Source organism: Diorhabda carinulata, chromosome 2, assembly GCF_026250575.1.
Source record: "Diorhabda carinulata isolate Delta chromosome 2, icDioCari1.1, whole genome shotgun sequence".
Lineage (NCBI taxonomy): Eukaryota > Metazoa > Arthropoda > Insecta > Coleoptera > Chrysomelidae > Diorhabda > Diorhabda carinulata.
The window spans coordinates 3,023,904-3,039,253 of NC_079461.1; the positions used below are offsets into that span (position 1 = coordinate 3,023,904).

The window sequence follows — 15,350 nt, forward strand, 5'->3', positions numbered from 1 at the left end:
CGATTGGATTACTTTTTCGGGGGTTATAAACTAGAGACAATTGAAATCAATATTCAAAAAGTTATAGGACGCATATGCTAAGAAAAGTTTTGGAAAATTCGTGTTCCATAGCGACCACAGGATCCAAATCATAATTGAACATCAACGTATTACATTTTCTATCGAATAAAACGTAACCAAACTTTTCATTACTATATTATAAATCGATTGTGTTATTGCAGCTGTGGGGAAAATAAATAAAATAAAACCTCGCAATTTATTCGAAATCTTCCTCTTCCTCTCTACACTTCGAGTGAAAAGAAAATTTTGTAACCTTAAATCCCCGGCTGGAGACTCTTCCTCAGGAAGTTAAAGTATATAAAAACTGGTACTCAGGGGTGAACAATTAATATTAAATTGGACGCCACCAGCTTTTTAACAAACGACGTTAAAAATTAATAAAAAAAAAGCGGAAAAGTTGGAATTAGAAAGCTTACGAATTAAATTAAAATAAAAATTAAACAATCTAAAACTATTCCCAGACACGATCATGCACAACGGACAAAAGCGGTTATAAATTTCAACACAACTTAGACTTGATAAGGCTGGGACTAATCTATGGAAATCTGGGATGGTTGCAGCCCCCAACTGGATTCCCAGATGTTAAAGTTGAGGTTGGGTTTGTAGTGTGGTGATTGTTGTGAAAACTCCCAACCTGGCAGCTGTAGAACTGCGGGAAAAGATATAATGAAGAAGGAAACGGGAACACAGATGAAAATAACTTAAGAAGGAACGAGTAGGTAGAACAGATTTGAATAAAAAGGAGCTTACGCTCTAACGTATATAAAAACTGAATTTATATTTTTTTAAATATAACCAAACAGGAATCTGTTCTACTCTATTATGGAAAATACAAATTCATATGAAAACTATCATAAAAAAATTTGCTTAAAACAAAAGGCAATCCAGAAAGATCCATAAAGAATGAAACCACCACAAAGTTTACTTTTGCTTTATTCCGTCTGGATTTTCTAACTACCTTTTACATTAAAGTTACAAATTGAATTAGTTTGATAATTTTTTTGCTAGAAATTACGTAATTTTTCTTGGAAATTCGAGAAAAATGATGAAAAATTATTAAAACTACCTATTTCTTCAATTTATCAACTACCTTCTCTTCCAAAACCATAAGCTGATCTAAATTGATCATTTTTTATTATAAATTAATTGTTTTACTGTATTATTTTGATGAAAATTCAAGAAAACTGATAAAAAATTATTGAAATCACCAATTTTGGTACGTTTCTGATCAGATTGTTCTAGAAAAGAAATTGCAAAGTAACAGAGATGTCAAGTTTATAATTTACTCGGCCACTGTATAAAATTGCACTGAAAAACTGCAAAACATCAATTAAAAAGAATGATGAATAAACATTTTGTTGCTTGTATTTCGATGAAAAACAACGGTATAATATATTAACATAAATTAACATATGAAACACCATCTTCTAATATATAATTTTCTCCTTTATTGACTAGAAGATTCAGACAATTTATGATATTATATGTGCATAAATACCATTAATTAAAACGGTAAGACATCCTGAACACGCTTCGAAAAAAGAATAATTATTGATTGATTGCCAAGACTAATGATTGTTCAACAATAGCAACACGCCAATCTTCATACACCAATTTTTTAATGATTACAGAATGTCCCAATTCATAAACATGACGGTATAATTGATTGATTCGTCATGTCAGGAGTTAGTTAAGGACGAGAATTGAAAACAGGCGATTCCAGAATAGTTTGCATTGAAACTCAAAATTTTGCAATTGGATGTGCGAAGGAAAAGGCCTGAAAAATGAGTCACTTCCGATTCACACATTTTTGGCCGCTCAACGTCTCCTATTCGTCCATATTCCTCCTAATCACTAGATTTTGTATGCTAAAAGGCTCCGACATAATTTTTGACATTGAAAAGACAAAGCAAATGGAGGCTTGAGGTAACAAATTCAATTTTACAGTAATTGTTAATCAAATGTAGTAGATTTTAATAAAATAGTTTTAAAATATCCCTTGTATAAAAGCTATGTTGTATGAAGCTTAGATATCCGTCTTTTCTGATGGTTCTCAAACTAACACGGATGAAAAATATCCACACGAATTCTCTATATCAGTAAAAAAAACATCTATCTTCGTGTCACACACATGTCTCTGTTTTTCACAGAAAAGAAAATACACTCAATCCTTTAAATCCTGCCAGCAAAGCTGAAAGATATTCATAATACTCGGTGTAGAAATTTGATTTACGAATTTAATACCTCCTCCGCGTTATTTCTCTCTTAAAAACCAATTATTTTCCTCCTTTCAACGGAAATATTCGCAAGCTCTATTATGTTTTTACGCGCTTCTCTTTTACACAATTTATAATCCGTCTCGGATGTTATGCTTCGTTTTATTTCAATACGAAAATCAGACGTGTGTATAAAATTTATTCGCCACGAGGCTTGTCCAAAAAATAAAGTTTCCTACAAATTTTCGCAATGGAAAACGTGTTTATTCGTATTGAATGATACACTGCAACTTTTCATGTGAAATGCATCCCTCCCAAGGGCCTCCCTTGTACAAACCTTGTCTTATCCTAAGAGGTATCTCAAAATTAATGCAGGCTTGGGTGACGTTCGATTTTTAAGCATCACTTCGTTCGAAAACGATGGCTGACCAGACGTTGTAGACTCAAAACTTTTCCGTGAGAATCAAATGGAAGCTCCATCTTTCATGGCTACCAACACAAGAATGAACCAAATCTTACAGCGTTCCTAGCGTCTGCAGCCTTTTGGAGACCTTGTTTTATGAACAATTCTTGTATTATCAATAAAATGCTTCAAAAAACTTTTTAAGCCTAGCATCACTTCATTCGAAAACGATGGCTGACCAGACAGTCCATACGTTGCAAACTTTTTCGTGAAAATCAAATGGAATCTCCATCTTTCATGGCTACCAACACAAGAATGAACCAAATTTTACAGCGTTCCTAGCGTCTGCAGCCTTTTGGAGACCTTGTTTTATGAACAATTCTTGTATTATCAATAAAATGCTTCAAAAAACTTTTTAATCCTAGCATCACTTCGTTCGAAAACGATGGCTGACCAGACGGTCCATACGTTGCAAACTTTTTCGTGAAAATCAAATGGAATCTCCATCTTTCATGGCTACCAACACAAGAATGAACCAAATCTTACAGCGTTCCTAGCGTCTGCAGCCTTTTGGAGACCTTGTTTTTTGAACAACTCTTGTGTTATCAATAAAATGCTTCAAAAAACTTTTTAATCCTAGCATCACTTCGTTCGAAAACGATGGCTGACCAGACGGTCCATACGTTGCAAACTTTTTCGTGAAAATCAAATGGAATCTCCATCTTTCATGGCTACCAACACAAGAATGAACCAAATCTTACAGCGTTCCTAGCGTCTGCAGCCTTTTGGAGACCTTGTTTTTTGAACAACTCTTGTGTTATCAATAAAATGCTTCAAAAAACTTTTTAATCCTAGCATCACTTCGTTCGAAAACGATGGCTGACCAGACGGTCCATACGTTGCAAACTTTTTTGGGAAAATCAAATGGAATCTCCATCTTTCATGGCTACCAACACAAGAATGAACCAAATCTTACAGCGTTCCTAGCGTCCGCAGCCTCTCGGAGACCTTTTAAGTCTTTGAGCGGAATTATAGGGTTCCGGCTCAAAGAATCTATCAAGTGACGTGTTTTAGACATTTCAATATACGATGTACTAGGTTTTAAAGGAATTGATGAATTCTAAAAAGTTCTTTTTTTGGCCATTATAAGGAATGGAATATAACCAAAGTGACATCGAACATAAGGGGTCAACATACACACAAGCATTTAATTATAATACGTGTCAAAACAAAAAGAGATCTGTACGAATATAGAGAAGAACTACAACTTGGAAAGAGGCTGCCGAAATGGCCAAAAATGAAATAAAAATGGAAATTGACGAAACCCACGTGAGTATCTTTTTGAAAAAACTGCTGAAACACCGACAGTCGCCCTACTGGGAGCTGAATGACGATGGTGATGATCAAATTTTTGTTTGTTTCTTTGCTTTTCTATCTGCTAAATTTAAAAGTTAATTCTAAAGTTAATAGTACTATACTTTTCAAAGTTGCAAAAATTGGTCTGTAAATCTGAACCATATTTTCTTGTGATTTTCATTTAAAAGCTTGTAAGTCTCCTTCTTGTAATACATTTAAATGTGGTTCTCATTTCCAAGGATTTCATTTAGTTCGATGAAATATTACTGCGATGAAAAATATATTTCCGTTAAATGAGTCTCATTTCTCATTTTAAATCCGGCGTTTTCCCACAAAAAAAAAACGATTTGTTATACAAAGAGACTGTTAAAAATTTCGTGAAGGCAAAAAGGATGTTCTAATGAAATCGGAAACGTCGGAATTTTGTTTATTTGAGATTGAAAAAGTATTTATTTATTTAAAAAAATTCCAATATTGAGAAAATTTTTGGATTATTAATATTTATTAATTTCGTAGTTCAACATTGCCAAAGTCAACAGTCTAAACCGAACAATATTTTTTGGTTGATACTTCTTCAAAATAATCAGTCGGCTTTTGTCATCTGAACGATTTCTTATGTCGCCATTACACTTTTAGACATCAGGCGATAGATGACGTTACATGCATCTGTTTTATATTGTTTTCACGATATACATATGCCTATGCGCAGACATGCGCGATCTTTCTCGCACAATGTGACGTCACGTTGGAATCAAAATGTGTACTGTATACCTATAAAGTATAAAGTTCTAGTTTGATTCCAAAATTAATATTTGATACTAAGACATGTCTATATATGTATTATTCAGATTGTTATTGAATTATTTCTGATATATTATGGGTATAATTTATTTATTTATTTGAGCGAATTATATATAAGTAAATAAATAATGTTTTAAACCTAGACACTATTATATGGAACTACCCTCTTCGAAATGGAATAAACTAAAACTGTTTTTGTTTATAATTCTACAAGTGAATCAACAACAACATAAAATAAATATAATCATTGGAAAAAAAATAGGAATTGTATGTGTTATTTTATGATTTGCGACGTTCATTTACCATATTTCGAATTAATTTTATAATCTCGACAACTTCTTCGTGAAGTCTTTTTCATTTTGAATACCAAAGTATTTGAGTACAATATTTTACAAGAAAATAATAAGTTAGGTCAACCCTAAACATAAAAAAGATCACAAATAAACAAAAACCCAGTAAAAACGTACAACTTCAATCCAATCTGAATGGCCAAAAAAACAGTCTGATTCCAGCGTGACGTCATGCGCGAGACGTGTCAAATTTGTTCCGACAATAGACAACCGGCAGCCATATTGTTATAGTTCACTTTCCGAACAAAGTTTGTGAGGTTGTGTGTAATTATTTAAAAAGTGTTTAATTAGTTTAGTGTTGTATAAGATGGTAATATGTACCAGAAGGTAATTTATCAAAGTAAATACGGAAAAATCACAAATCGCTAAACATTTATACGATCGTCAAGGCAGTTGAAGCTTTGTTTGTTGTGATTGTGTTGTTATATTCAGTGGGTTTGGGTTCTTTGTTAAGAAATGATGAAGTCCAAAGTTGACAAAATGTACACAAAAATCAGTATCTAACTTTTACAATTTCAATAAGAAAAATATTCAGGACTTTATATAAAAGCAGCTTATTTGTTTGTTTACAATTCTGTGAAAGAAAATTAATGAACAAAGTTTTGGCATGTGGCGACACGATTTGAATACAAAAATAAAGCTCAATTTGATTTGAAATGAACAAACCTTTTGAATCGTTTGACAATACTTGTTTTGATTAACAAAACTCTTGCTAAACAATCGTCGGATTGTTGCTCAATACTTAACAATTTTTGAGATTAAATTTAGAGCACGTTTGGCTGTCGCCATTTCATTTCACTTTTTCGCTGTCGCGTGAACATACCAAAAAGTGTTTATCGCCTGCCAACTTAACTAAATTAACATGAACATGGTTACCAACTTTGACTCTATATAAAACAAAATAGGGTCAAGGTCGGGATAGGTCGGGTCAGCTGTCAATTGGATCAATTCTCAACAGATTGTTTTTAAATGTAGTTGTTATACTTTGGCAGAGTGTCTAAATACGCGATTTCAAAAGAAAATGAATTGCAAACAAGACGGTATAGTTGCATACAACCTCTCCTCGGAAGATATTGGCTCTTGCAGGTTCTTTTTAGCTATAAAGGAAGTTTCGACTCCTTAAGAATTGTCTGTAATTGTCCTGTTTCATTTTTATGTGATACAAACAAAATTGCACGAATAAACTACTTAATTATTATAATTCAAGACTTTTACAAACCAGACCTGAACTAACACCGATCCTGCTTCGTTAAAAACAATAATTATTTAATGATACAACATAAATTAACGAAACAATTCACGGAGAATAGCTCTCCTCGCACCAGTTACGCAGTTTCCCGTAGTTAGTGTTTTATGATAATAAATATCGCAATCTTAGATCAGATTTAATCCCCTCTACAACAGCTCGTTACCAAACAATGATTATTAAGAAAAAGTTTTCAGTACTGTTGACGCTACCAACTTGATAACGTTCAAAAATTGACGCGGTGACGACGGTTGCGGGCGGTTGCGTCACATGTGAAAGTCATTTTTTAATGGATTTTTTTATAGTGTCGACATAACGGTATAGTTAGTAATGAAACGATTATTTTTTTTTCTTTAAATTCATTCATTTTTTATAAAAGTGTGTCGAAAATGTTATTAAGGGAATTATTTCGATGAAATACTAGTTTTTTATCGAAGTATTATTGATAAATAGAATACTACATATATTCATGATTATAACTTTCATTTTTTTCATTCTAATCATACATAGGTATAAAGTTACGAAAGGTGAGAATATCTTGTCGACTTAATTGCCTCGGCTTCGCCTCGGTTTTCAATTTTCAGTCACTATGAATCTAGTTTTCTATATAGTGAAATATTTTTTCAGTAGCAAATAAGAAACAAAATTGTTTGGATTCAAAATCTAGTCCTATATATCAAATTTCGAAATTATTCATCAACTACAATTTTCCATTTTTATTATAATAAAAAATCTACACTTGGCTGAAGCTTGGATGAGCTAAACAACTCGTATTCTGACACATAGATGGCGTTATGAGTATTAAATCCATATGATTTTAAGCTAGACCTAACCTTATAGTTGTACTTTTTTGAGCAAAAAAACTTTTGTTGCTTTGAAAAAAATAGATAAAAGAAATTCTGAGAATTTGTGTATGTGTGTGTATGAAGCATTGCTTTTTGATCAAAAAAATATATGGTAATTATTTAGTTTAGGTTACGTACGCCCGAAAATTATGCTGAGTAATTTAATATATATAGGGCGCGGAAACTATTCCTTCACATACTTTTTCGAGGTTAAAAATTTAGATAGGTTAGGTTAGTTCAAGTTAGGTTAGGTTAGGTTATGTTAGGTGAGGCTCATACTCAAAATATTGAGCGACTATTCGTGATACCATATAATGGTATTTTGGGGAATTTCTTTTCAAAAGACATTATTCATATTCAAATAGAATTGAAGCATTTATTGAAGAAATGTCACGAATGTATCCAATAGAAATTGATGATTATTTGTACGTCTATATAAATGATTATTGTTAGAAATTGATTTGTGTCATTACATTAGTGTTATCCTACTCAATTGAGTGATAGGATTTTTCTCGCAGTCAAATGTATTATTACAGAAGAAAATCCAACATTTAACAGCATTTTCCTCATGCGTTCTATTACAATGAAGTTTAACTTGCTTGTTCCAAATAAGTTCTCTTGGGAAACAGTTTTCAATTCGACTCACATACATCTCTAGATAGCAGCGCCGCGCCACGGCTATTTCAAACACTTAGAATCCGGACAGTGAGAGAACCAAGACGCTATATAGAAATTCGGTTGATTTCCAGAGGTGTATGTACGACCGTGCTGTCAACTAACCAACTGTACAAATATATAGATCAGTTTTTGCCGACTAATCGCTAAAAAAAATATTTCAACAACACCTAAAAGTATGCAGATATTTATTCGTCCTTGTGAGCACTTGTCTGCACCAGCTGTAACCAGTTTTTTTCGTAAACGCGCTCTTAAAAAGGGAAAAAAATATGAACAGTGACTATTTAAGAGTTTGAAAGACTAAATCGTTAAAAAAAGACTCTATTGGAGATTGCGTTCGCTCCAGGATCGATGGTTTTGGGAAGACAGAACATTGGTGGTAAAAATATTCTCGTTAAAAAAATATATTAATTCTTGAAACGTTTTGTTTTCTTAAATGATTTTCCCCAAAAAATGAATAACCAGAATAGAGAACAAACCAACTGAAAACTAAAAAATACAATTATGAAACAGTATCGACCTATAACTATCTAGGAATAACGTTGGAACAAACAAAAATATAACTAAATAAAACAAAATAAAAATGTACAAAACCCTGATAAGACCAGTAATCACGTATGCGATGGAAACAACAATAATCAATAAAAGAGAAGAAGAAAAACCGATGGAATGATAATTAGACCTAAAACAAGTCCAAACATAACACAGGAGGAAGAAAGGAAAGCAAAGGAGAACAAAGATATAGAGGAAAAGCTGGTGAAGGAAAATATAGTGAGATACATAAAAGCACTCAACTGAGCTGGGCGCATATAATGAGAAGAAAACCTACTGAAATGATCAAAAGAATAACGCAATAGACCCCATTTGGGCCAAGGAGAAGAAGCAGGACGAGAAAGAATTGGAGAAACGAAATAGAAGAGGAAATAACAGCACTCAATATAGAGAACTGTTGGGCAAAATGCAGGAAGCGAAGAGAATGGAAAATAGTAACAAAAGCAGCCAAAACAAACGATAAACTGTAAAGAAAACAAAAATAAAAAACGAGGAGTAATCCACCTCAAAAAAGGATTTTAAAGCGCTAAAATTGATAGCCATAATTGAAAGGCTTGATGATAATGATGATGAAAATCTTCTGAAGTACATATATCAAATTTTGACATTCTGTTTATTTTTACTTATAACGGATGCTTCCTCTTGTGGGATATCTCTTGATCAAATGGAGTAGTACTTTTGTTCATTGTAGTATTTGGATACATTTCACTGAACAAAGCAAAAATTAGATTCATCGATCTTTCGCCGGTTCCATAACACTGATTCGCGTAAACAGATGGTTGTTAACATTGTATTTAAAAACATATTAAATCCAGTCGATTTGTTGCATTCTTTGTTAGAAATAATGGTCTGAATTGTGAAATAAACATAAAAAAATTATAGTTGATCGATGATTCTGTATAAGGATATAAATGTTGCTTCTAAACAAGTTAACTCAATAACTAAAAAAAACAGTTTACTGTAGAGAATAATACGTTTTTTGGAAAGTTTCAAATACTCAATTTCTCTAAACTGAGTTTTTCTTGAAAATTGGTCTATAAAAGAGCTGGACTTCGGGTAATATTTTAAGGGTTGAAAATTCTTCAGCTGGTGCATTACAATTAATGCTCGTTCTTAATTGATATCCAAATGTTTTTTTTTTCATTACCATTTAATTTTTTCTCTGTAAGGATTATAATTTTTCAAAACGCACGTTGCTTTTATATTTTCTCCACTTGAGGGTGCAAATTAGTATAATTTATACGTAGAAGAAATGAAAACTAAACGAATCATGTGTGATTTTTATTTAAATTGAATCAATTTCCTGCTAGAATTAGAATTTTCTACCATACAAGCGCAGAAGGTGCAAGCATTGGAGCAGCTGATCCCCCTTTAGAAGAATCATTTTTCTCTTTTTGAGGGATGTAAATAGAAAAATTGATATATTTGCTTAGTGCAAATTAAAATGAAGCTGTATACTCCTCGATTTAAGCTTCCATTTAACTGTCAGAAGTATATTTTTTCCTAAAGCACAATATTTTTCTAGTAGTATGCGATTTTTCTATGAAATTAGCTTTCAATGACTAGTTAACGACCTTTTTCGGGACATTTAGTCAGTTGAGATTTTTTTTCCGATTAAATATTATGTTAACTTCCATCTAACAACTATTTTACCGATGTAAAATAAATGAAAATAATTTTTTTATGTTTACATGACTAGCTACCGTACAATAAACTACTATTAGACCAGTTAAACTAAACCAACCAACTAAAAACTGTTTTTATTCATTTATTCCGGCGGATCCTTGTGCCAAAAACTCTAAGGTTCAGAATGATCTATAATACAATCTCTTAAGTATGTTATAAATTATCATTGGATATAAATTTGGCTGTAAAAAGATTCAATGTCCTAAGTAATTGATAGGTGGTTTATTTTTCGACCTCACTTTCCCGGACTATAAGTGTACTAATTCTCAGTAATTGCCTGCTACTCTATTCATCGTTAATTATGAACTACATTCATGACCTCGACGGATTTCTTGAAATAATACCTCTTGATTAGAACTCAGTCTATTGCTAATACCAAATGATTAAAATTTCTTTTTTTTTTCCTTCAATAGTACTTAGTATTTAGTCGGTTTTCAACTCAATAATACTAGACTAGACTTAATTGATTAGTTCTCAAAATTAAATCTCTTTCGAAGGATATATTACAAAAAAAGCAAACGGTGAAAGTATTCGATTAAATTTGTGATCATCATTTCCGGGAGAAAAGATTTTGAACTAAAATATTCGGAAGAATGTCGTCATGTAATGGCCACAGGTCGAACCGTCAGGCAAGTCAAACATGGAGAACGTTTAAGAAGATCTCAGACTTCTTTGAATCCGGTTTCGTCGCCTAATGTAGAAATTAAATCGACAGGAGATGTTGCCAGAGTGGTTAAAACTAAAAAACTGGGTAGGTATAGGTATATTTTAAGGAGATGAGAAATAATTAGTGTCACTTTATAATAGCGCTTATATTTTTGAACTAACTTCGCGTTTTGTAACCAATGGATGTGTGTTGATGGTTGCATCTCGATTTTCCAAGTCTGGGGCTGCACGCTTACGTAGTACGCCCACTATCTATCTCATACTCTCATGCAGAGAATACAAAAAGAATCTCCTGGATAATCAGATATTTTAATCGAATTATTACAATATCTTCAGTCTTTGACAAGTGTCCTGATCGCTCAAATTAGACAAAATCGAGGCCAAAAGGTCAGTTACAAACGTACAGCTGAAACTAATTAAAAAGTGATACTAAGCGATTGTATATCATCAATGTTTGAAAAGAATAGGGATAATTTGTGATTCTTCTGAAATAATTGTTTTAAATTCTTGTAGAAGTATCTAAAACTATTTCCAAACTATAAAAGCTTTTTGTTGGAGTCAGTTAAAATAAATGGGATCCAGAATCCAGCATAGTCGTGCAAGATCGTTCCGATTTTAGTCCTTTTAGGCAGTATGTATAATTTTATGATGGTTTCTTTGAACCCCCCCCCCTTTTATCCCTTTTATTTATTAATTTTTTTTAATATTTTTCAAACCTGTTGCATTTTATTTCCTATTCCAAATTAATAGATAATAATATTGTTTACAAATTTTCATAAAATGCCATAAAACGAAAAATTGATTCAAAATAGGCTCTACCAAAATAATCACGATTCCCAATTCTATCGAAGATTCATTATAACCAATCGTAACATATTTTTCCAAAAAAATATTTTACTAATTTAGTTCAAAACTATCAGTCTTACATAACAAATTTGAATAATAAATTCCATTTGGCGCGTTTTATCTTTTTGAGGGTTTATAGTTTTCGAAATAAAACGCTTGGTATGTTAATATGGGTTTGAATTGGCAATTCAAGTCGTAGTATTTTAAGCGAATTGCTCATTTGGATTATCATTTGGTTATAATTATACGGTTTTAATTCAACTCGATGCTCCAAATAAATATGGCGTAATAGGGCAAAACGATTTAATGACAGTTGGCTCATTTAATTAGAAACTATTGTACAGACATTTAAATTGTTATTGATACACAAGGAAGAATTCGGCGTTTTCAATTTTGTGGTAAGGTTATTTGCTACTACACTAAATTAAGTAAAATAACAGATCATTTAATATAATTCTACGTAACACTAAATATTTACACATCTATGGTCGTATAAAACCGGTTTTATAGAAAATATATAATCTTAAAGCTTAATTTTGAAAATATGTTTCTTGATTGTATATTTATATCCTATGAACTGCGCCACTTATATACTAAAAAGCTTCCAGAGAAATTTAATATTCGGTGATGAATATTTATCAGAGCTTTTGTTACAGTCGAGGTGGATGGCTATGGGCCATACAAACCAGTACCTCCTCCAAAACCTCTTTCCCAACAACCAAGTATTGCGCAAGAAGAATCATCTGGTGTTATTCCTCCTCCGTACAGAATGCCGCCATATCCTTTGTACAACGAACCAAGTATACCCGGCGCTACAGTACTAGATCAACCAATAGCTACATCTAGTCCAGTGACTCCTCAGGGATTACATACGCATTCCAGTAAATTTCCGGTGAGTTTCTCAATTGATTTTAAATAAGTATAGAATTTATGTTTGTTTGAATTCCTTACAAAGTATCTAACTACTTTAAAAATATTTTTTTAGTTACAATCTAACAATTTTTGACATCTTTTGGAATTGAAATTTGTTTTACTTTTACTGAGGTCATTTCGAAATCATATTAAGAACTTTGTTCCACTTTAGAACCAAATACCATCACTTGAAAGTAAATTGGAGTTTGTATAATATTTTCATGTCCAGAAAATAGAGACGGCGGAGAAATTTTTGAGTTTGAGAGTAGGTCTGAGTTCAGGCGAAAGTTGTCCTCTCCAAAAGTACAGGAAAAGTCTAAAATTGTTGCTTTAGAAAGATGCAGATGTCGCTCTAGTGATTCTAGATTGGCAATAACCAAATTTAGTAAACACTTCCGAACACCAATACCAAACTAGATGGAAGGTTTTACTTGTTCAAATCCTCTGCGAAGCAAATATAAAATTGGAGCCAAATTTAAAAATTTATAATCAAATCTATAATGAAGAATAAAGGAAAATTTGAATGAAGTGAGCAGCAGACTTCTTGAGCAAAATCAGGTCACACGTCATGACGACAATCTAGCCAGGTGCAACAATAGCTCAATTTCAAAAACACCAGCTAACAAATCACTCATCAAAACAACCTTTCAACGGACTGAACAACCAAAAATCCTTCTTAAGGGAAGCAACACAATTTTGCAACCAGTTATACCACGTCTGGCAAATTTCGAATAGCTTGCGTCATGTAGACCAAGACTTAACCTCAAAAGAGAATAAACCAAACATTCAATTTGATTAAATAGAAATAGGACAACAAAAGGACAAATTAAACTGTACTAAATAACTTGAATTCCAGGAACCCAGTATGTCACCAACAAGTATATAAAAAACTACAAAAGAGATATGAAATATATTATGTAAATATTTCTGCCCAAAGGTAATATGACAAAATATCTTATTTACAAAAGAAATTGCCAAGTTTATATCGTATAATGTATATAAAAAGAAAAGTAAGTAAGCTGTGAGCAGCGAAAACGTTACAGGGTAAGCAATTTTACTCTTAATTCTGATGATAACAAAAATTTTAGCCCCCAATAGCTGACAATGTATTTAATCTTTCCAACATACCTCCAACATGAATTGCACCTTGTACTTACTAATTTCTCCGCTCGTAAATCGTCCATACAACCGATTAATTAGAAACCTTAGTTACCCTGAACTTAATTTTTCCTCCATACATCCAAATATTAAAAGTGTGGTTATTGAAAGGAACAAATTTACGAGCCGCCACTGCGTGAAACCTTGTGAGATATGAATACAAAATAGATGAAGGACTACGTAAAATAACTCGCATATCCGTGTCTGCGTATGCTGTAACGCAAGACAAATTATTGGTCTTTAAGTCTAAGAAGGCGGAATTCAGTAATCACTGGCTGTTGCCTGGGGTATTCATCAAATTAATGGACACGAAAATGGAAAATTTGTAAATAATAAGAAACGAATTCTTACGATGTTGCGCTAAAAGTTAATATCGAAATGATTATAGGTTTGTGGTGGAGTTGATTTGAGGGGTCAACGTTTAGATGAATTTCGAAAAAATTATATTAAAACAGAATGTGAAGGTAGTAATTTTAGAATGTGGGTATCGAAAAATACAGATTCCATTTAGTATTTCAAATTCCATTCAATTTAAAACTTTAAAACATTTCGCAAAACTTTATTGCTTAAATTTCGCTTCGGTACAAAATCTATTAATTGAATTTTAACGTTCTTAACAATCATGGAGGGGATAGAACCAATTCTATTACAGTTTTATCATACTAGTGGAGCGGCTGCAACGAATGCGTCACGAACACGCCGCGAGCACATCGCGAACGCGTGGCAGAAATGCATCGCACAACACACTCATTAAAAAAATGAATAAAAGATGATAAGTACCATCTGTTCTCGTCATAAATGCTTGGTGAGGAATTAATTGGCTACAATGAATTATCCGGGGTAGATCTGAACTTGTAAAATATCCTGGATAGTTTTGAGCATAGCTGTTAGACATATGCTTGTATTTTTTCAAAAGTAATTTTAAATCTTCAGCTAGATACAACACAAAGTTATATTCGGGTTTACTTCCACCATTTTTTTCTGTCTTTATCCATCCTCTCGTCCATTCTTTTCATTAAATTCTCTACTTTTTTGGTCGTTTATTACTTAAATTAAATTGAATTTCATTTATGAATAACTCTGTATCATTATCCGAATCTCCCAATGATGCCAAGATGATACGAGTGAGCACCTACGTCCCCTCACATCCTAAAGTGAGGTTAGGTTAGACGTTTGTACGCGACAGTACAAAATGGCGTCCACGCTGCCATTTGCAACCATCTCGTTGCGCGTCCGCAACGATTTCGCGCCCGCTAGTATGAAAAGGCCCTTACGGGTATTTTAATTTCGTTTAGCGTTACGTACACATATACAAGAACATTGTTTTCTTGAAAATAAAAAGCGATGAGAACTTTCTCATGGAATAAATGTGAATTGGTAACGGTACACAAGATTAGAAAAAAATTGTTGGCGATATGTATCTTGAAATGAATTGTTTTTATTGCGTTTCTCGGTAAAAATAATAAATAAAGAATACACGCATTGATTTCTGCTGTATACTGTCTTGAATATGAAAAAATTTTATTCCTCTATTATTAGGTAAAACGTATCATTACCCCAACGAAATTTAAACATTCT

At 32.5% G+C, this 15,350-nt stretch overlaps 1 protein-coding gene across 4 annotated transcripts in view; it reads left to right on the forward strand.

Moving 5' to 3' along the window:
* The window catches only part of LOC130904056 (uncharacterized), a 50,929-nt gene that overhangs the window by 17,697 nt on the left and 17,882 nt on the right, over window positions 1–15,350 (forward strand). The window contains exons 1-3 of one of the 4 annotated variants that reach the window (XM_057816583.1): window positions 6,628–6,755; window positions 10,688–10,941; window positions 12,359–12,594. In XM_057816583.1, coding sequence (XP_057672566.1) covers window positions 10,797–10,941; window positions 12,359–12,594 — 381 coding nt within the window. In that variant the 5' untranslated portion in view covers window positions 6,628–6,755; window positions 10,688–10,796. Of the gene's footprint in view, window positions 1–6,627; window positions 6,756–10,603; window positions 10,942–12,358; window positions 12,595–15,350 lie in introns of those variants that run through there. The other 3 variants (XM_057816582.1, XM_057816581.1, XM_057816584.1) reach the window with 3 other exon arrangements.